This window comes from Rhyacophila brunnea, unplaced genomic scaffold, assembly GCF_057557595.1.
Source record: "Rhyacophila brunnea isolate RB1 unplaced genomic scaffold, BYU_Rbru_1.0 scaffold_5, whole genome shotgun sequence".
In the NCBI taxonomy this organism is placed as follows: domain Eukaryota; kingdom Metazoa; phylum Arthropoda; class Insecta; order Trichoptera; family Rhyacophilidae; genus Rhyacophila; species Rhyacophila brunnea.
Window position 1 is genome coordinate 17901503 of NW_028233170.1, and position 24074 is coordinate 17925576.

Below are 24074 nucleotides of genomic sequence, written 5' to 3' on the forward strand. Positions count from 1 at the left end.
GACGCTTGTCATAATTTGATTTGCCCATAACTTTTTTAATTTAATGGCAATTACAATAATTTTTACAGCACTAACCAACACTAACGTAGCACTAACGATTGGCTATTTTGGATTTGGAATTTTATTCGTTTTTAAAAAGTGGGCAGTCCAACTTGACGTTTTTTATAATTTGATTTGCCCATAACTTTTGCAATTTAATGGCAATAACGATAAATTTTTCAGCACTAACCAATACTAATGTAGCACTAACGATTGGTTATTTTGGATTTTGAATTTTATTTGTTTTTCAAAAGTGGGTACTCCAACTAGACGCTTGTCATAATTTGATTTGCCCATAACTTTTTTAATTTAATGGCAATTACAATAATTTTTACAGCACTAACCAACACTAACGTAGCACTAACGATTGGCTATTTTGGATTTGGAATTTTATTCGTTTTTAAAAAGTGGGCAGTCCAACTTGACGTTTTTTATAATTTGATTTGCCCATAACTTTTGCAATTTAATGGCAATAAAGATAATTTTTGCAGCACTAACCATTACTAATGTAGCACTAACGATTGGCTATTTTGAATTTTGAATTTTATTTGTTTTTACAAAGTGGGCAGTCCAACTTGACGTCAAGTTGGACTGCCCACATTGAATTGCCTATAACTTTTTTAATACAACAGCACTAACGATGATATTGCAGCACTAACCAGCACTAACGCAGCACTAACGACTGGCTATTTCAAAATTTTGAATTTCAAAAGTGGGCAGTCCAACTTGACGTACATTAAACTTTTATGTGCGGCCTGAAACACATTTATTATCAAGAACATGATTTTTAATTTTGAAATAAATGCTTGGATGCGCATTACTTTTGTTTATAATTTTTAAAATCTCAAAAATGTTTTGTAAAAGGGGGGTTTCATGATTTTTTCATCACACCAGTAGTGATACGGCCCGCCTTACTTTACAAAATATCGAGGGTATACTTGCAGAACGCATTAAGTGAGTTTTTCTGTTTTAAACAATGACATTAAATGGACAACTCACTTTATACCCGGCGCGCACGAGAAATTGTGCATGAAAGTCATTCACAGATGTATATGTAGATGTCACGTGACTATATGACGTATCCGTTTCCATTATGCGATACAAGCTTCAAGAATTTATAGTAATATAACCTTTATTGTAATGGCGTATTAGTGTCATGACTCATTGCGTTAGAAACAGATTCTCGGTTACTTACGACTTCTCGGAAATTAGACGCAAGTGAGCCCAGCGCATCACAGGCGACTGTCCAATGGTTTCTGTCATTCAATTGCATCGAATAAACATTCATTAATATCTTAAAATGGCATTTAATAAATAATAAATACATGAAAAGTGATATCTCATCTTTCTTGGAGTGTTTAGTAGATTTTTTTTACAATTTTTAACTAGGCACATTGGCATTTTGTAACACAATAATAACGGTGGAGTCGAAACCTGACAGTCAGAAATTTTGTATGGGCAGACCCAGCGGTGCCGCCAGACCGCTTGCAAGCAGAATGTTCATTTGAGCGTAGGATACCGATATTAAAATATGAATTTCGCCATCCGGCAGACCCGACACAAAGTGAGTGTCATTTTATTTTCTAGATGCTTCGTCCATATTAATGTCATTGGTTTTAAATGCAAAAATTCTTAGAATTTTACGCTCTACGTTCTGGTAAAACGCACTTAGTCATAGGATATACTGGTAAGAAAATAGAAACTGCATTAAGTCATATTGTTATTTTTTTATACTGACAAAGCATTATAATGCGTTCTGTGTGTACAAGATACAGGACTTGTAACATGGCAATGCATTATGTCAGTACAATATTTGCCAATAGATGTCACCATAGGGCATAGGCCATACCTTTGCAATTTTAATTCATCTGTCTTTAGTAATTAGTGAAACAATACATTGAACCATTTGAAGAATTTATTAGAATGGCTTCGTCTCAAAGAGCAAAACATAATATATTAAAGATGTGTTGGAGTTGTTCTTATGATAGCAAAAAAGATTACATTCTAAAAAATGTTGAGATTAAAATTCCCGTTGATAGAAAACCAAGGAATGAAAAAAGGAAATTCAGACAAAACTAAAGAGTTATTTCTTTTTCAAGAGTGGACAAAAAGTCAGAGTCTGAATTTTACACATTTCAAATAGATCAGTAATTCACGTATTTAAAGGACAAAAAGACGTGGGAGTACAGTTTACGTTACACAATCGTAGAGGTAAACATCCCCCTATTCACGAAACAAGCAATGAGAATTTAATCCATGTAAAGTCTCACATAGAATCCTTTCCGTTTATGGAGTCACTACACGAGAAAGGACTCGAAAAGGAAATATTAAGACAGTTAACTAACAATTTGCAAGATGTATAGCCTGTATAAAGCTATTGCATAGAAAAAGGTGTATCACCAGTGACACAGATAACCTATCGCAGAGTGTTCTGCAAAAATTATAATTTATCCTTTTTCAAACCAAAAAAGGACTAGTGCACATTTTGTAATAAATACAAAGTAAGTTGCTCCGAAGACAAAATCATAATGGAAAAGGAAAAATGAATGTCATTCTGAAAAAGATAAGGATAGGTCCAATAATGATTCCTCATTCATGACTGTAACATACGATCTTCAGAGTGTGTTACATATTATACCATCCACAGAGGTTTCACTGCTCTATTATAAATGAAAATGAAATACCTATGTTTAACTTAACTATTTACGAAGGCCCAAAGCCGAATAAAGGATCTTGTTTGGCTTGGACCGAAATAAATGGAAAGCGAGGGAGTTGCGAAATAGGAAGTTGTCTCATGTGGTATCTCAAGCATCTTCCATCGAGTGTAACTGAAATATCTCTCTTTTCCGATACATGCGGAGACCAGAATAGAAATTTGCAAGTATCTGCTCTTTTCCTGAATCTTGTTCAAATGACACATTTAATAGTGATGAAGCAAAAATTTTTGGAAAGTGGGCATTCCTGTATGGAATGCGATTCTATGCATAGTGCCATAGAAAATAGGCAAAAGTATGCGTCAATTTATTGTGCCAATGAATGGTTAAATGTTTTTAGAATGTCTCGTTTCATTTCGAAAAAGAAACCATACGAAGCAAACAAGCTAAAATATACTGACTTTTATGACCTCAAATTTTTATCGAATCAGTTAATAAAAAATAAAAACTTAAACATTCGTGGAGAAAAGGTAACTTGGCTAAAAATTAAATGTCTTAAATATGAAAAGGAAAAACCATTTACCATTCAATATAAATATAATTTTAGTGATGCGTACGAAACAATAAACGTTTTAAAAATTAGAAATGCCTCGCGTATCAACCAAATTTGTTATGTAGAAATCGAAAACATTCCACAATTATATAAAAATTAATACTGATACTAATCTAATTGTTTTCATGTTTTGGTGTAAAGTGCAAGGAAATGCAAAGAATGTCAATCAGAATTTATTAAGACTAGTCGTAATATGTGGCATACTATCCAATCTGCATACCCTTCAGTGAAATATTACTGTAGTTTACGGTGATTAGTTTAATTAAAAAAAATCAGTTTTAAAATTATTGTGATTTATTATTATTTTCTTTGTATTTTTTCTATATTTTTCTAATTTGAAATAAACAATGTTTAACATAAATGATATTATTTTCATTCAAAATATTATTTTAATTTATATTATACCAATCTAATCATTAACATAAAAATTATAACAATATTGCATTGTTATCATTTATCTAATAATACGTCGAAGTTAGCGAATAGTTACTGACAGAATGCATTATGTCAGCGGTCACATTACAATTACATTTTTTTTTAAATATCCATACAACTTATCAACATCAAATCTTATGTTTTGTATGCCTAAAAGGTTATTCTTTACAATGTAGAAAAAAAATATACAAATCATAAAACATTCTAGGTGGGAGAAAGCTTTGAAAAAAAAATTAAGCTCTTAACGCGATTATCTCAGAACTTGTTTTAATGACTTAATGCCTTCTGTCAGTATACCCTCGATATATAATAATATGTATTTGGCCTGAAGAAAAAAAAGGTTGGGTATCAAGTCGAAACGAATCGCAAGATACGAGGGTGGGTCAATAATTCCTTAGAAAAAAGCATTAAAACAGTTTTTATTTTTGTATTTTTTTTTTATTTCTTAACATAATCTCCTTGGAGCTCAATACACTTGGTTAGACGTTTCTCAATTTTTTTTAAACCGTCAGAAAAATAAGTTTTCGGAAGGTCCTCAAAATAAGCATTTGTCCGATCGATGACTTCTTCATTTGAAAAAAAACGTTGTCCACTTAGCCATTTTTTTAAGTTTGGGAAAAGGAAAAAGTCACTGGGGGCTAAATCTGGCGAATACGGTGGGTGGTCGACCATTTCGAACTTCAATTCTTCAATTTTAGCCATTGATCGTAAACATGTGTGAACACGGGCATTGTCCTGATGAAAGAGGATTTTTTTCCTGTTCAAATGAGGCCGTTTTTCTTCAATTTTGTTTTTTAGCTGGTCCAGTAAAGATGCATAATAATCCCCTGTTACTGTTTTTCCTTTTTCCAAATAGTCAACGAAAATAATTTCACGTGCATCCCAAAATACAGTAGCCATAACCTTACCAGCTGATTTTACGGTTTTCGCCTTCTTTGGACATGGTTTGCCTTCGCAATCCACTGCTTTGACTGTTCTTTCGTCTCGGGAGTATAGTGGTGTATCCATGTTTCATCTACAGTCACAAAGCGACGAAAAAATTCATCCGGATTGCGTTGCATGAGCGACAACAGGGCTTTAGAGGCCACCACCCTATTGCGTTTATTGTCGACTGTGAGCAAACGCGGCACCCATCTTGCAGAAATATTTTTCATGCCCAATTTGTCATGTAAAATAGAAATGACGCTACCTTTTGAGATCCCTGTAACCTCAATTATCTCACTCAACTTTAATCTTCGGTCACTTAACACCATATCGTGGATTTTATTGATCATTTCTGGTGTAGTCACCTCTACAGGGCGTCCTGAGCGTGGTTCATCCTTTGTTGATGTACGACCACGTTTAAATTCATTTAACCAGTTATAAATAGTTGCAAGTGAAGGAGCAGATATGCCGTGAACTAAATCCAACTCATTTCTTATTTCCTTTGCTGTTAACCCTTTTATATTAAAATGTTTAATAACAGCTCTAAACTCAATTTTCTCCATTTTCCATTTTTCCATTTTCCACAAGCAAATTTTTTTTTAAATGTACGAGAAACACACAACAACCCGACCAATCTGATTGAAACTTCGCAGCATACTGAATCGGTAGTGCCGCTGCATGAAAACAAACCGCTTACAGTACTAGTCGCGCCACCTGTCGGCTTTTCTAAGGACTTATTGACCCACCCTCGTATACGAAATTCCAGATAATAAATGTGTTTCGGGCCGCACATAAAAGCTTAAAGGGCCGCAGGTTGAGTATCTTTGGATTAGGTCAATTGTGTCTTGTGTTTCGCGTCCTCATACCCTCGTTTCTTCCTGTACTGCACTCTCGCAGATCTAGTTCGCCTGGCAACGTGTCCTCACACCCTCGTTTTTTCCTATACTGCGCGAACTAGACGAACTGCATAAGCACCAGATGACACGGGACCGATTCATTCGTTTAAAAAGATTCGTACGTTCGCGAACGACGCATGTCTACTCGCATCGTCTGTCACACAGCCATAAATCAAATTTAGGAACATCACTCCAATGTTACACATGAAGACAACGCACATCTACCTAGCGACAGTCGTGTGTAACTTCAAAATGTATATATATTTGGATGCAGCGACCAATTATAGGCCAGGGATGACCAATAATTCGTAGTGTGCGTATGCCTGCGTTCCGGCGCCTTCAACTCAGCCCGTCTGCATGCAATAATTTGCTGATAGCAGCACAAGATGTTTTTTTTCAAACTAAAGGCATTCCACGACTGGTACCCGCCGCGAACAGTCACACTTACACGTCCCGATACTAGTACTAACTTCGGTACGAATCCGCCACTATTCTATACCGCTATATTTCGCCACCTTACTCCGCCACCTTCGCCGATTCGATTTCAATACGACCCTACAACATTCGTTGAAACGATTCCGCCACCTTTGCCGATTCATTCCGCCACCTTTTGAATCAGCTCCACCGCCACCACCGCCCACCCAGTTGACACCCAACTGACCTATTCCGACAGAATCAGTCTTTCTTAAGATAGATTCGACGGCCGTTTGACTGGAAACTTCTCTGCAAAACCACCACAGCACATAGTAGACCAACACCTGATCTCCAAAAATTTTTTTTTTCTTTACTCTCAAGATTCACCCACAAACCGCTACAACAACACAAAATGGAGAAAATTCTACAAGAAATTGAACCAGATATCATCTCCCTAATGGAAACAACCCCATCGTCCGCTTCCAGCATCCACCAGCCACCACAAGCCAACGATGAACTGGGAACCACCTTTAAAAAAATAACAGAACTAATTACAAATAAGGAGCCAAAAGACATCCAGACCACGCTCAGAACCATTCTCACCATACTTACGACATGCAGAATCCTGAACCCCCCATCCACATACCAGAAGATTCCTTCATCCCAACCGAACTCCGTCAGCTTCAAGATCAAACGCCCCAGATTCACCAAAACTGCAAAAGTGCACAAGAAACCCGAATCTGAAGAATCCCTCACAAACTCCATGACCATAACCTCCGCATCTCAAAACCGCCTTACAGAAAACGTCGACTCTGACGCCTCTTCCTCCTCATACGCCACGATCACAAAAAAAAAAAGATGTACCGAAAATTCGCCAAAATTTCCCACCCCTTCCACCCCAAATCCGACCCGCAAAAGGACAGCCTCCGATGAAACACAACCAAACCAGCGACAACAAAAACCCACAAACCCGAACAAGGACACCACCAGCCAGAAAACCAGGATCCCCCCCATCATTCTTCATTCAAAAGCCGATTACCGCACCCTTATCAAGGACATGACTCTAGCCGGCATCCAACCCGGCATCGCCACCAACACCAAGGAAGGAATCAAAATCGATCATACTGATTCTACCTCCTACCGGAAGTCAGTTGCCTTCCTTGAAGACCGAAGCATCCCTTTCCATTCTTTCACGATGCACGAAAACAAGACATACAAAGTAGTAATCCGCGGCCTCACTCCCGATTTCGACGAAGAAGATATCAAAGAGGAACTAATCAGACTGGACTTCCCGGTGATATCGGTCCAGAGAATGAGGCGCGGCCCCAGTCGGGAGCCTCTTTCTCTGGTTCTGGTTGACCTCGAAAAAACCGACGCCGCCAAAGACATCTACAGCCTTGAAAACCTATACTACATGAGAATCCAAATTGAGTCCCTCAAAAAAAAACAAACAACAGGACAATGCCACCGATGCCAAGGCTTCGCCCACTCCAGCAACAACTGCCGTGCCCCCCCGAAATGCGTGAAATGTGGACAATCCCACTTCACTCATGAATGCACTCACACCCCCCAAATGGGCCCAGCCACCTGTGCAAACTGCTCAGGACCTCACCCCGCCAACTTCCGTGGATGCCCCAGCTTCCCACATCAACGTCAGCAACGAAGCAATAGTTCACACAGACAGTCCTGGCCAACCCCCTCATGGCAGAGGCAACAACAACACCAGCGCTGGCAACCCCGACAGCCCAGCCCCTACAAGGACGCCCGCTCCAACCAACAACCGGATCTACCCGATGCCCCAGACAATGAGTCGTACTTCAACAAGACCTCGACTCACACCTCCAGCAACCACAACAACAACAGGTTAGTCGCTCAACCCAACCAATCCCCCAATACCCACTCCACACCATCCAACTCCCACCCAGATTTCAACAACCTAGCTCGCGCTATCTCCCAAATGCAAAAAACTATGTTGGAGGCGACAGCAATGCTAGCTCAAGCCACAAAAGTTGTTCAAAATGGCTACTAAGACCCAACCGGTTTCCTTACAGACGGCCATCTGGAACGCACACGGCACGATGATCAAAGATAAGGGGGAAATCTTAAATTTCCTTACCCTACATGACATCGATATTTTCCTTGTCAACGAAACCCACCTCAAACCCACCTCCCGTATCAACTTCCCGAATTACACAACTCACCGATCAGACAGACTCAACAATAAAGGCGGCGGTACCGCCATCTTCATAAAAACTCATATAGATCACTGTGCGGTGCCCGTGCCCCCTTCACAGTCAATCTTAGAATCATGTTCCGTAGTAGTCTCAACACGCACCTCTGGTCCCGTTAAATTCACCGCAGTATATGTACCTCCGTACTCATCTGAAAACCGCAACCTAATATCTTACACAGATTTCAACAGCCTCCTGGACGCTAAAACCCCCTCAACATTTATCGCGGGCGACTTTAATGCCAAACACCCTGAATGGCACAGCCGCGTACCGAACACCAGAGGGAGACTACTACACAAATTCATCTGCGATAAAAATGCCAGCATAGCTGCACCCTCAGAACCAACTTACTACCCCACCAATAATAGCCACAAACCGTCACTCTTAGATTTTGCTATTCTTATACAAACAGAGTTCATACACGAAACAAGGGTAGTAAGCGAACTTAACTCAGATCACAAGCCGGTATTAATCCATCTAGGTGACCCATCAGATGCGGTCTTAGCTCTTAATAGATATACCTCTTCCCAAATCTCATGGGAGGACTTTCAAAAAGCTTTAGAGGAAAAGCTCACCCAACCAACCCTTCTTAACACTGAAGAATGCATAGATTCAGCAGTCGCGACGTTCACGGGCGAAATCCTTGAAGCCGTAAACTCAGCCACCACAGTTAACCAATCAAATTCAACACACCGCCCAGACATCCCACATCACATTAAAGATAAAATTAGAGAGAAAAACATAGCCAGAAAGGAGTGGCAGGATCTCAAGCTCCGCACCTCCAAAACCAAATACAATAGGTTACACGACGAAGTCAGAAACGAACTCGCTGAATTTCATAGCAATAAATGGCACGATAAAATCAGTAGATTAATCAAGGGCAGTCCTTCATACTGGTCCCTAACAAAAACTTTAAGACAAGATAAACCAAAAATAACCCACCTTCAAGGGCCGAATGGCCCCGTGTATTCATCCTTAGACAAAGCCGAAGCATTCGCCTTGAGCATAGCTAAACAATTCTCTCCGAACACATACGATAGGTCCAACAAGGAACTAGCAGAACACGTACGGCTTGTCACTAGGAAAGCCAGGGCTATTTACAAAGAGAGGTCAGACCCTCCAGAAAATCCTCTAAAGCCGACCACGATTGATGAAATCGAACACTTTATCAAGCGGCTTAACAACCGCAAAGCCCATGGTAATGACGGACTATCAAACCAAGCCGTCAAGAACCTCCCAGACAGAGGATTCGAAATCCTAACGCAGATAATCAACGCATGCTTAGAACTCCAATACTTTCCAGCAGCCTGGAAAGCAGCGGACATTGTACTGATCCCAAAACCCGGCAAAGATTTAACCAAACCAGAAAATCACAGACCTATCAGCCTACTGCCTGTACTCAGTAAAATCTTTGAAAGAGTCATAAAATCCAGACTTCAAATCATGATCGATGAATTAAGCCTCATCCCGGACATCCAACACGGATTCAGAGCAAGGCATTCAACCAACCATCAATTACTTAGGGTTATAGAATACATAACCAAATCCTACAACAAAAAAGTCTTCACAACAGGACTCTTTTTAGACATCGCAAAAGCCTTTGACAAGGTCTGGATCAAAGGTCTCATTGTTAAATTATCAGAATCAGGACTCAATAAAGCAATGATCAACATGATAAGCTCTTTTCTTCGGAATAGAACTTTCAATGTTAAATTAAACGGTATCAGATCCACAACAAAAACACCCACAGCCGGAGTCCCACAAGGATCCGTGCTAGGTCCCACCCTGTACAACCTGTACACGCGGGACATAACGATTCCCATAGACAGCACCGGTAGCTCTACCATCTTAGCACAATACGCGGATGATACAGCTATCATAGCAAGATCGCACAACCTCAATCACGCCACCAAATTAGTCCAGACCTCGGCAAACCAAATTTCCAATTGGTGCGACAAATGGCGTATTCAAATCAACCCTTCAAAAAGCTCAGCCGTCATATTTTCCAAACGCGTAAACAGAAGACACTCACATAACGTTAAAAAAATTGTAATGAATTCACACCCCATCCCTTGGGACAAATCAGTTAAATATTTAGGCCTCACCATCGACAAAAGACTCACTTTTAACCCACACATTAATATCAAAAAACGCCAAGCCAAGGTAATAAACTCACGACTTCAACCCATGATGGGTAACAAATTAAAGTAGACTGTCTACGCGAGCAAAACTTCTGCTATACACTGCAATCACTAGACCCATAATGACATACGCATGCCCCATCTGGGCATATTCAAACCCAAAACACCTGAAAACTCTACAGATAATACAAAACAAAACACTGCGTAGAATCACAAACGCACCCTGGTTCGTGCGCGGTTCTACGCTGCACAGAGATCTCAACTTAGAATCCATCCACGACCACGTCATGAAATTGTCAGAAAATTTTTACAAATCCTTGACAGGCCACCCTAACCCGACTATCCTAAACCTATCAACCTACGAAAAAAGCGACACAGATAACGTCTATAGGAGACCGAGGGCGATCCTTGACGACAAGCCACCATAGTTCCCCTCACATCCCTACCACAGACTCCCTCAGCCCGAGCGACTTAAACCACTGTTTAAAAACCAACCTTTAAAAAGACAATTACTGATGTTCGACCCCTCCCCGAGGATAAAAAAAAGATGAAGGGCAACCTGCCGCCCGTCGCTATTGCGCGGACGGAAGGAACTTTCCTCCCCTGACTTTTTAGGGGGATATCATGTATAAAAGATAAAATACTGCTCGGGTGATACAATCGGACATCGGAGGAAGATAATATTTTTGTTATCATCATGTACATCTGTTCTTCCACTTGTTAACTAATACTACTAACAGCCAAAGCTTTCATATCAACGACCAAGAGATGAAGGAGATAGGGGGCCCAGCCCCGGAGCTCCATCCAAATGTAAAAAGCTATACACCAATAATAATAAAATTTTCAAACTAAAGGCCATAACCCACTGATGCGACACGACCCATCCCATACAAGCCCGTGTTAGGCGCGGCGAGCATGTCGCCCCTTGCAGCTATCCCCAAGTACAGCCATTTGCGGCAGAGCGGCATTTCCGCGTCAGTGGATTTTGGCACTAAAAAGTCACATCGACCAACCTACAGAACTCCATTTGGGAATGTGTGTTTCGTGAATAATGATGATGTATTCGACACGTTGGAGATGAGATGAGTTTTGATGTGTGAGCCAGCTAATAGCCAACAATTTAATGACAAGAATGAGAGTGATTTTTTAATTTCAGGTGTTAATTTTGTAGTTGAGATTCTTAACTGCTTGTAAATGTTCATCGGTGATCGTAGAGTTTTTATTGATATTCATAATTGAAAATGTTTGTTCATGTATGTAGGTTGATCAAAGAATAACCAACATTTTTCGAGCAGAATCTTTAAGTTCGAATTTGTCTGAACTAAGAGTTGTAAAATTTGCAGATTTCTTCTCGACGGTGCAATAATTCATGTATATTTTATTTTTAAAAAGGGGTAAATATCTAGAAAAGAGAACTTTTTTCAGAAATACGATTAAAGCTCGTGGGCCCCACAGATATACTTGGCGGGCCGTAGTTTGCCCACAGCGGGTCTATTCTATACACAAGGATGCTTTTGGCCGCTATGACGGCTAACTAGGTAGGTTTGTATCAAAATGTTAGCACAGTAATTAGAATAAGTTGGTTGTAATTGGTGCAATAAGTGCTATATTTTAATAGCACTTCTCTTGGCTGTAATAAAATGTAGAGCGAAATAGACAGTTTTGACTGTTTAGACGGCTAACTTTTTGTAACAATTATAATACCTCAATACATAAATATGATAAAGTGATAATATTTATCACTTTAGCGGTCGATTATAAATAAATTAAATTGACCGTGAGGTAGATAAGCCTTATAATAAAGAATCTAACATATGTAGGTACTTATTTTTATAAAATACACATAAAATTAACAAACTATGTGTCTATTTTATCTATGTAAATACGTAAAATTATCGAGAGCTCCGGTTGGTAAAATTTTCCATTTCGAGTGCTGGACCAAATTTAATCAGGTACATGATGCCATATTTTGTTATCATAAATTCCGTGTGAATTTTATCAGCAATTTGAAGTCAACGTTTATTGAAATACTTGCAAAATTGTTCTAAAGCTCTAAAGAGACTTATTTAAATAAACCAGGGTTTTTTATTTTCATTATAGGGAAATGTTAAAAAGTAGTCTAGCAACCTCGTGAATAAATGATTTTCTCATTTCTGTCTTTCTTGGAATGTAAAATTTCGCGGAAGGTGTCAATTATTGCATATACCAATGCTACATTGGTTTTTTTGTTAATAAACTTATGTGGACAGCCCGCCAAAATGCGGATTTGGACTTCTGAACATACCTTCAAGTAAGATATTTCGTTATTATTGAGCGATATACAAAATTGTCATTCTGACAGATGATTTCGAGGGTCACACTATAACCAGGATGTCCTGACTCAAATGACGTTTCTTCATATTCTAGCCATCCTTGGGAAACCGTGGCTCAGGCGGCATGGAGGAAGTACCCCAATCCGATGAACCCTGCTGTCATCGGCACCGATGTAGTGGAACGAACCGTCGTGAATGGAGTATTGCATACCCACAGATTAGTCTGTTCGAAGTGGTATTTCCCCAGATGGGCGCAGGCAGTGAGTAAACATCATTTTTTTTTTAAATTTTTATATATATATATTCGTACTTAAACATACTACTAATTTCTTTATTAATTAGACATTAATGACTAATATACTTATCATAAGTCTTTATAATGGTTAATAACATAATATGCCAATGTATATTAATAAAATTTGCCATCATAAAATAACTTATGATACCCAAGGGCTCATAGTCTGCTTCTGAAAAGATTATTATAAAGTTAATTTTGGGAATACAAGTAGAAGAATTTCCAATGTATCATATTGGACTTTGGACACTTTGATTAAACTCCAAATGGAGCAATTGTTTGTAATTACATTATTAATTGTAATTATGTGTGACAATTCAACATCTCTCTCTGAATAATTACATTTACGCATTAAATTCTCATCATATACTTACAAAATGAAATGAATTTTTTTGTAAATTTCATAAACATTACAAATCTGTATATTCTTTGATTATTAATTTGTGAAACATATACCAAACAATAATTGTGCAAATATTATTTATGACAATTTTGTTTGAAGAGTAGTCTGCTTAATGTCGCCTAGGTCTATCCTGACTATAGCGCCAGAGAAGATTTTTGTTTATAAGGTTTTTTTTTAAATTATAATCCACAGGTCAATTATTGTAATTAGTACAAAATAATCAATATTATATTTTCTTGTACTTTGTTATTTTAATATTAATTTAATAATGTCAGTAACTTATCAATCCGCCCGTGCCCACGATGGCGAAGCTGTTTAAGCGTCAGCTTATATTGTCGTGGGTCCTAGGTTGGAATTCTGGGGTTGGCAAATACACATATTGTTTTTCAATTTGTGTTTGGAGTCAGAGTATGATCTAATAGGTTGAGCAAGTGGCTAACATCCATTTCTCGTAAGAACAGAATCTTTTAATACAACCTCCACTTAGGATCGAACATGGTGAAGTAGTAGTACCTAGTTGATATTCTGCATAATGCATTTTAACAAACTTTCTATTGGTACACTAAATTGCACTTATCACACACTAAGATATCGATCAACATGATGGCACAATACTGTCAGCAGCCAATGTAAAATATAATTTGTTAATACAGCCTATATGATTCTTTAAGGTTCGAACATGGTGAAGTGGTAATAGTAGTAACTTATCAGTCATTTCTGTCTAAGTTGTTGTAAGAAAGTTTTAATAACGCGTCACGTCATGAAACTTTCTATTGTGACATACTACATCATTCTATACTCGTCATTTTCCTCAGAATATTTAAAAAAAAATTGAATCCATAATAGTGAAATGCATCCCTTCAATGTATTTTGATTGAAATGCATTATGCAAAATCCCACAGGAGAAATTCTTTATGTCATGTGCAGTGCAGTTGTGCATGCCAGTAAAATATGTTGAATGTGTGCCACAGAGCAACATCTGCCACATGGGAAGTTCATTCCTTTATTCCGGTGGAAATTTGGCATTGATTCAATGCTTTTTATGTCACTGTTGCGTTTTATCTCAATTCATTATTGATAGCAATACATGTGTACTAATTTGCCATATTATATACCTACTTAAAATGTATTTACTTACGTCTAATTTTTACATCGTAGTATTATTATCTTTTAGATATTGATGTAGATATACTTTGTACTTTTTTCTGTCAGAAACATTATTTATTATTATATTATATTGTATCTATTCTTATCAGCTAAAATTTAAGTGCGTGCTTAGGTAATAAGTCTGTATAAATAAATGTCTATACATTAAATACTCACAGTTACTATAACAATGATTTTTTAATCCCTTTACTCACTGTCAGTAAAGATTTGGTGGTTAAGAAGGTATTCTCAATAATTTCTATTGGATACCAGGAAAAGATCATTCTAAAACTACATAATATAGATACAAAATACTTTCTCACTATCTTCACAAATTTAAAGTGTGTCATTTAAAGCTTTCTAAAAGAAGACAGAAGAAATGAAAATTAATTTTGATAAATAGCTGATTTGCATGTTATTATTATTCTTGACAAATCTCTCTATTTTATTAAAATTATATTACTAAATTATATTATATAATAAATTAAATTATATTAAAATTATATAACTATACGTATACATAATTGAGATTTGTTGTACAGCTCAAGTATTTATTACTTTTGGCATACACCTTTATCTTTTTTCAAATGGGTGTTCCTACTCTCTTTTAAGGGTCATATGCATGAGATTCCCAAATACTTTATAGGCTATATACTACTCATTTGTATGCAGTATGAGTGTAAATGTAATCCGTTGTTTAGCGACGTCATAATGTGTCATGGCGTCCAAATAATGGCAAACTTATAAAATTTCATTCCCCGGCCATTAATTTAAAATTTTGAAATTGTAAATGTGTCTGAAAGTGTGCGAACGGTACCATATAAATTTGATAATTATACATGAATAATTATTTTGAACTTTAAATAATTTATCAGTTATTTTATCACATTTATTTTATAATTCTACTGTACGAAAGTATAGAGTATTGCCAGTAAACATTTCCATTTGGTGGCAATACATACATATTATGACTAACTTCACTTCAATCACTTTTGTTATGAGATGTCAAAACAGAATAAATGACAGAAATGCAAATGGATTTAGATAATGATATGTAATGATCTCTGTATAATATTATCATTTATACCAATCACCTTATGACACTATTGATGTTACCAGTCTATTTGAGAGTGCCTTGTTTATTACAATTATCTTACAATAATTAACTAGGTAGGTAGGTAGGTACCATAATATTTTGAAGAATGCAGAATGCTTCCAATTGCATATTTTAATGCCAGATACAGCAGTAGGTACCTATCTTTGCGGTCGCTTAGCGGAAGTATTTTATCGTAATCTTACGTAAATCCATCTCATCTCTCCATGAGAAATACTGCGTTTTGTAAGCGAAATACGAGGCATTGTATCAGTTACCTACTATCTAGATTATAGACTATGGATCAAAATTATACGTATTTTGTAAACAGCACGACTAGGAACTATTTTTAAAGTTCGCAAATGTTTTACAGAGTCTACAAAATGAACGAGGGCGTCAAGCAAACGTTTATTGTAATGAAAGCATTATTAAAATAACATTTGAAAGTGACAGATGAAGCAGCCATTTTGAATGACGTGTGACGTCAGATTGCTTACATCACAAACAGTGCTATACGCCAGTGGTTCCCAAAGTTGACTGGGCTCCGACATATCTAACAAAAATTTCCAATCTTGGGACCCACCTCTTAGCTGTCTTAGAGAAAAGAGGGCATAAATATTGGTAATGCTCAGATTCTCTAGTGGCGAGTCGTGGAACTACTTAATGCTGTCTTATTTGTTCTAATTGAAATAAAAAAAATATTTTTTATAAGTGTTACCAATATGAATGAAAGACTTTTGAAATAAGAAACACACTAGTTTTGTTGACATACTAGTTGGTAAGTCGTCTTGAAATGGGTTACAAATCCAATGCAACGAATCAAATTTTTTCATCTCTTCCCCAAAATAGTCGTCTAAGTTATTTATTAACAGTGATAAATGACTGGAAATTTCAGACAGTACGTTCATCTTAGGCTGAACTTGGTTTTCAATAATAAAAGTTTCAAGTGTTTCAAAACAATCATACTTGCCATTCTCAATACAACTTTTCCACAACATAAGCTTTTTCATGAACGCTCGAATTTTATTGTGAACTGCAAAAATGTCTGATCCTTTCGATCCTTGCAAATAGCTTCAGCGCTAGCTGGCGATATTCCGCGACTGTGCTGCCATCTGTTTATTTCAATTTTTAGGAATTATAAATAGCTGAATGAAATATCAAATTTATCACTTCCTTTTTTCTTAATTCATGTATACAGTGTTGAGGGCCCACTCAATATTCGCTCGCGACCCACTAGTGGGTCGCGACCCATAGTTTGGGAAACCACGCTATATGGTGGAAAATCGGTTAAATAGCTTATAAAGAATTTGGTAATCTCATACATACGGCCCCAAGTCTCTAACTCTTGGTAGTTACAAAAATAATTACCTAATACAAAAATATTGTTTTCATTGATGGTATTTATGTAACCATAATATGTAGGGATGTCAAGAAAAGTTTCAATATTGTATCGAAAGAATAGTATGATGTTGGTGTTGGTCAAAAAGTATCGTTGGTATTGTGTACCTTTTAACATAGAATATGTATTATAATGCAATTATCGTAACGTGACGATGTTATGCTTTTTGTCCACATCTATTTTTACCAAAAAAAAACATTTATAGGCGATATGCGGATTCGAACATTGACCTTAAAGATTAGAAATCGTGTACACTGTACTATATGAAGTGTAGAATTTTTATATTTTACAAACGATTTTTTTATGCAGAGTTAGTTACTAGTTACATACACTACAAATACGCAATGTACATTGCGTTAAATGATAATTTTATATGTAATCTGCTGAATTATATTTTAAATATTAATTAATAAAGTACTTAATAGGTATATTATATTATAAATTTACTAGACCAAAATATTTCTTTTACGAATTCCTTAAAATAATAATTGGAATTATTTTTTTCATTTTTCGGTCGATGTAAGTAAATAAATGCTCTATAAAAAAATATTTTTCATTTGCATTTCTGTCTCACTTAATTATTTAAAACAAAAAATGTATTGTAAGCACGATATTTTCATGAAAACTGAATATTTTATTTGATTAACGGACAGTACGAGAAGAATGTTTATACCGTACAACCTAACCTAAACCCCTTTTACTACATTTAATACTAAATTATCTACAATAATACAAACTATTTATAGTTACCATTAATGTAATTATCATTAAAACTAAAAAAGTAAATGATATATTTATTATCTTAACGGAATATCATTTATATTTGTGGCTAAATATTGTATACCACAAATTGATCCAATTTTAAATAATGCATTACTGTAGTTTTCATCCAGATCTTGTATCCTCATGTCCTAATATAATTGTTTATTTATGAATATCCATTTTCAGTTGATCGGTTCAGCCAAAGTTTGCTATGCAAGTGAGCGGTCCGTTGTTAACCCATCAATACGAGAGATGACCCTCAAGACAATTAATTTGACATTTTGCCGTTACATTGCTGTGGATGAAACATTACGGTATATCCCTCACCCCACAGATGGATCCAAGACTCTACTTAAACAAGAAGCAACCGTCACAGTCAAGGTAAATAAATCTATACAAAATATACTTAATATTTAAAAAAAATAATATGTAATGCATTTCATTATACTGAAGTAGTGTAATTAATATCAGGTGGGAATCTAATTAATGTTATTCAACGTAGTGATAATATTAAGTAATGGATAACTTCTTTGCTTTGTTTAGAATACTTAGAAAATATTCAAAGGTCAGAATTTCAGAAGTTGAATCAATGCCAAGAACATATTTAGAATCTTAAACGTTTTCTTTCTATTCTTGTTTCGGTTACATAATTTTTTTTTCTTTAAGATCATTAACAGATAAGGAAATCTATCAGCTGTAGTTTAAAAAATATTTTTTGACCATGTCCGAACCTAAGAATATCATATGGGCCTCCACCGAGTGGAGGTTTGTGTTAACAGATTTTTGTTTTTACGAGAAATGGATGTTGGCAACTTGCTCAACCTAATAGGTCCATACTCTGACTGCAAACACATGTGTTTATTTGCCAGACCCAAGACCTGGGATTTACGACATTGGCCAACGCGAATATCTACTTTATTAATTTCATAATATCAATGTTTCTAAGCCAAAAAAGGGTGTTACAATTTGTAACTTTACATGAGAGCATATAAATTAGTAGTGATTACTATATTTTCTAAATAAACATTCAAACTGGATTATGTGCAAAAGTACAAAAGTTTTTAATTAATATTTCGTTCATCATAATTAATGAAATTTCGGTTCAGCATGGTCACAAATAATTAATCATAATGATTTAAAAATGCTGCTGACAAAAATGGAACCTGAACTTTAATAAATTGGAAGCTGCACTCCAGGTTCATTCTTCTCATTAGGATTATTTTTAATGTAATTCGTAATTTTAATGCGAATGTTATTATAGTTGATTTTAATAAATAATATTAGCACCAGGGCATCTTATTTACAGTAACATCTTTTTTCTGTAGGTAGAAATATACAATAAAAGAATGCAATATGTCACTGAAACTTTCCTGATAATTATAATAATACGTCAATGGTAGTTCACTAATCACTTCAGTTACGGGATTCACAAATTTGTGTTTTTGTTAATCGCTTTTCAAACGCAAATAACACGTTAATTACAAAATCAATTATTAAAACTCTCCGTAGCCATTGTGTTAAAGAAGGTACATTTCCAGGGGTGCATTAAGTATTCTTCTTCTGAAAAGGGGGCAGTGGGCCAAATAAGTTTGGAATCTCTGTTCTAAATAATCTAATCCCATAAATAATCCTTTTTCGCCACAACGTCCCTAAAATCTTTTCGGCATTGTACCCTGTACTGGTTTTACCAAAGGTAATTTTTGAAGTCATTTTAGAAATATTCACATTGTCAGGGCAGATGGAGGCAAAATAGAAAATTTACTATGTCCAGAATCTAAGCAACTAATTGAAGACTCATTTTTATTGCTCTGTTGTATGGTGGTCTAATTTGTCCATTAGTATTCATTATTAGTCACTGTTCTGTATTAGTCACATTTATGGTTCAAAGGATATCAATAATGAAGTATCTCAAATATATATATGCATGAAAATTCAGAAGCCACTAAACTTTTTTGATCAGCGTATGCAGTGTTGCAACTTGCACGACAATAAGTGTTTACATTTTCATTTTATTCTTATGCCAGCAGTAAATCGATGCATGTGTAAACAGGCTATGCTACTTGAATTATTGTGTACTTAACATATTTTTTTGTGCAAATTCCAGGGCGTACCGCTGACCGACTATATGGAAGATGTTCTCACAAATAAAATATCTTTAAACGCGGGGAAAGGACGGCAAGCTATCGAATGGGTCATAGACAAAATTGATACCGAAGTAAAGGAAATCGCTTCATCTGCATGCAAAAGCACTGATGAGATTTTAACACACACAAAAAAATCTCTAGACGACATCACGACCACGGCACGTAAATCCATGGATGATATATCAACCAAGGCGAAGAAATCTCTCGATGATATTCATAGCCTGACATCGTCGACCAACGGAAGACAAACAAATTTACCTGATTTTTAGCCGGACTTTTGTGATTAGCTCAATTTTATCATTGTGTGTCAAGAATGCAGTGTCAGCTGTTCAAATTTATGTTATACCTTCAATAATAATCATATCATAATGACTTGAAATTGATTTTGAATTTGATATTATTCATGGCCCTTTAGACACTATATTAGGTAAGGTATAAACCGATTCAAAAATAACTAAAGAATTATTGGTAGGAAATGTAAAAGATATTTTGATCATTTGCAATAATTGTAATGAAGTTATCTAGTATTTTGAAAAAAAAGTAATTCATGCGTATAAAAAAATTTCAATTACGTAGTAAGCTTTTAGGGGATTTTTCCGTTTTTTCCCCTACAGTTGTAAAATTTATCAATTTTTCTCATGTAATTATAGAGTACGCTAATATTTGAATTCAAATTCAATCATTTAACCGGAAAGAACGTTATGGTAACAAAATTTTCTGTAGTGTTATTATTTTTATTAAAGTGCAACATTTTGGTCAAGCGAGAATATAATTATGAATATTGGCCTGACCACGGTCGACCTGCTACACAGTGAAAATTTAATAATAAACGGTTTATTAACAAACTAGTGATCAAGTGTGTTTGACTCATTTGTGATTTTATATGTGCTATAAACCTTATTCTGTATATTACGTTGTTGTTTTTTTAATTTATTGAGAAGTTATTAGTAATTAAATTAATGATCTTGTGAGAATACTATAATTTTAACGAGAAATGTGTCGGATGTATTATGCGGTTATAAGATTTTGTAAAATCTTGCCAATTACATTAACTGTTCTAATATATTATCTATGTATGACTAAGAAAGGTGTTGTATTATGATATTACATACTTTGCATTCCGAATTTTTAAAAAACAGCGGAAGAAATATGTTTTTGTGTTGAAAGTTCCGCTAATCTATTCCAAAAACTAATTACGTTTCGAATTATTTGTTAACTCTATTAATTTTCATTTAATTGGAATCTTTTAATTTGCCAATATGTACGTATTTCGTAAACACCATTGAGATACCATTGATTATTATAATTATTACTATCATTATTGAGATCTTTTAAAATTACTATTCCATGTGGGAATACTAATATTAATTATTAAAAATGTAACATGACTTAACTTTTGATGAATACATACTATGTTATAACTAAGTCCTTTTTAAACAATTTATCGCTATAATAGACATGCACAGATTTCAATTTTTTGCACAGTTTAATTCACCAATTGGCATTAGGCAGAACCTACCCTTTTCAAATTCAGTGCTTTTTAAAACACAGTTTATTTTTGTTATAAAATACAGCTATAAATAAATATCTATAAAGCAAATGAACACACGAGTTGTTTTAATATTAATTTTTGTAAAAATAATCATTTTCAACTGGGTATCAAGAAGATGTATTTTCAACATATTATATAGATAAAAGGTTGCCAACAGCATGTACCTGAGAGTATAGGTCTTATATATTTTTCTATCCCTCTGTAAAAACAGATGGCTTCGGTACTTACGTAGGTACATTACAGATATTATATTTCAATTTCAAAACTATTCTTTCAAGAAAGAAAAGAGCACATGGACTCCATAATTTATCGGCCTAAACTTTTGTAAAATATTAGTAAATTATCATTACGTTGGAATGTATAATAATATATATAACAATGGAACCTCTGGAACTTGGGGTTATTTTTAAAGGATTCCGGTTACGTTTCAAGATTTAGACACGAAGGCTTCGGTTCCAAAATAAGTAAAACCTCGTTAGTAAGAACACTGATAATTCGAAATTCGCCGTAATTCGAAATTTTCCCGAAAAAAAAGTCCCTTGAACATTATTTTCATATAAAACTATGTCTTTAATACTAATTTCAAAATTCAAAATGATTTCAGAGTCCCTGGCATATAAAAATATTCAATAAATCGTAATAAAGTACACTATTTCATGAGCCAGTCATTGAAAATTGTGACAGACTTTTCTTAAAACATCAAAAATTACTTATTTTATGATGGTAATAAAAACAATCCTGACATTTTATGACCCAATTCGGTAAGCACATCTATGATCAGAAACGAAATTAATGAAAATCAAAAAAATTTTTTTTTTTCAAAACTTTTGTATTTTCTCCCCATACATTTCGTAATTCGATTTTTTTTCGATTTTCGGTCCCATGGAATTCGTATTAACGAGGTTTTACTGTAAATTCAAATCGAATTCGAATTTATTTTTATATACAGTTAACTTTACAAATTATGAATCTAAGAGATCCTCAGCGTTCCAGGGTTCGTTCGGCAACACTGCCTAGGTATGTACAGGGTGTTTGCCGGAAAGCTTTACTACTTTGTTTGGTCGCCATTTTGGTAAAAATGAATTTTGACAATTCATATTTGGAAATCATGAAAATATAGACGTGGCAAATTTATTATGGTTTTAATCGTAAAAAACATTTTATCAAAATCAATCATCAATAATTATTGTGACGACTAGAAAATTATTTGGGTAGAAATAATGTGCCACCAAAACCCACTATTTATCGATTAGTGAATGATTTTGAAGAAAGAGGCTATATAGCAGATAATTAGAGGCCAAATTATTCATCAGTCACCTTTGCATCCATTAAAAGTGACTGAATGGTGCTCTGTGTGGTCTGGAGGAATCATTGGCTCTTACTTTTTTAAAGATGAACGTGGCATTAGGTAACTGTTAATGGAGAACGTTATCGTAACATGATTGACAACTTTTTGACACCAGAATTGAATGCTTTGGGCTTGGTCGACATTTGGTTCCAACAAGATGGTACCACTTCACATACAGCCAATGTTACAATGGCCTTACTGAGAGATCTGTTTCCACAACAAATTGTCTCAAGAAATGGTGATGTCGATTGGCCTCCATGGTGGCCGGATTTAACAGCCCTGAACTTCTTTTTGTGGGGATATCTAAAGAGCAAGGTTTATGCCAATAAACCAGAAACACTTCAGCAACTTAAACAAAACATTTGTGACTAAATTAATGAAATAGCGGTTGAAACATGTGAAAATGTTGTAAAAAGAGCCCGCATTTGTAAAGTTAACAGAGGCGGACATTTAGCTGACATTGTCTTCCATACGTAATTCCCAACATTTAATAAAATATTTATCAGCATTAAACCATTTTGTTTTCATTTTTCATAAGGTTATACAAAATTAAAGTAGTAAACCTTCCCGGCGAACACCTGTATGTTAGTAGTCCTGGGAAATGAGTCACTTAACCGGATGTATGCTACAATTTCGTACTGCAAAGCCGGCCATAGAATATGAGTATGTATACGCGCTGTGCTTTCCACTCATTATAATATTATTAGACCCAGTGAATTATTTTAAATAATTTAATATATTGTACACACCAGTGGCGGCTAATACTATACAAGTGCAACGCACTACTTGCATTTTTTAAACATCACTCAAATTGTCATTGTAATTCATGTGTATCCACTCACTTTGTGGAGTAGAACATTGTAGCATAATTATGAATTATACTAATTGGTGTCCCCACGTACATCATACGTGCGCAGAGCGATTCCGACCAAAGAACTATTTTTAGCCATTAAAAAACCACTTAAACAGTGGTGTATGTTCCTTTATTGGTGTTTTGTGTAGCAGCGACCGAACTAGCTATAAGAAATACATCTTGAGGGCTCTAGAAACAAAAACGCCAGTTCCTATTTTTGTCAATAAATATGTCTTAATTCTCTTTTATAGGTATTATTTCTAAAAAAAATATTATAAAATGTCATATATAATTGGTACACAAACAATATTTACAAATACTTTTATCAGAAATTGCACATATAAGAAAGATAAGATATTTTTAATGACTCGCCAACATTTTACAGAAATGGAAACTGCCTTTTGTGTTTTAAACCTTTCA

The 24074-nt window shown here is 35.3% G+C and overlaps 1 protein-coding gene across 1 annotated transcript; it reads left to right on the forward strand.

Moving 5' to 3' along the window:
* Positions 1 to 12504: 12504 nt before the first annotated feature.
* slmo (PRELI domain containing slowmo) lies at positions 12505 to 23314 on the forward strand. Its single transcript, XM_085956104.1, has 4 exons — positions 12505 to 12637; positions 12754 to 12919; positions 17944 to 18138; positions 19862 to 23314. Exons 1-4 carry the CDS (start codon positions 12606 to 12608, stop codon positions 20168 to 20170), a joined length of 702 nt encoding a protein of 233 aa, XP_085812230.1. The 5' UTR covers positions 12505 to 12605; the 3' UTR covers positions 20171 to 23314.
* The last annotated feature ends 760 nt before the right edge of the window (positions 23315 to 24074 follow it).

Coding starts and splice junctions, on each gene's coding strand:
- slmo (XM_085956104.1), top strand. CDS start 12,606: ATGCGGATTTGGACTTCTGAACATACCTTCAA. Junction 12,638..12,753: donor ACTTCTGAACATACCTTCAA/GTAAGATATTTC, acceptor TTCATATTCTAG/CCATCCTTGGGAAACCGTGG. Junction 12,920..17,943: donor TCCCCAGATGGGCGCAGGCA/GTGAGTAAACAT, acceptor ATCCATTTTCAG/TTGATCGGTTCAGCCAAAGT.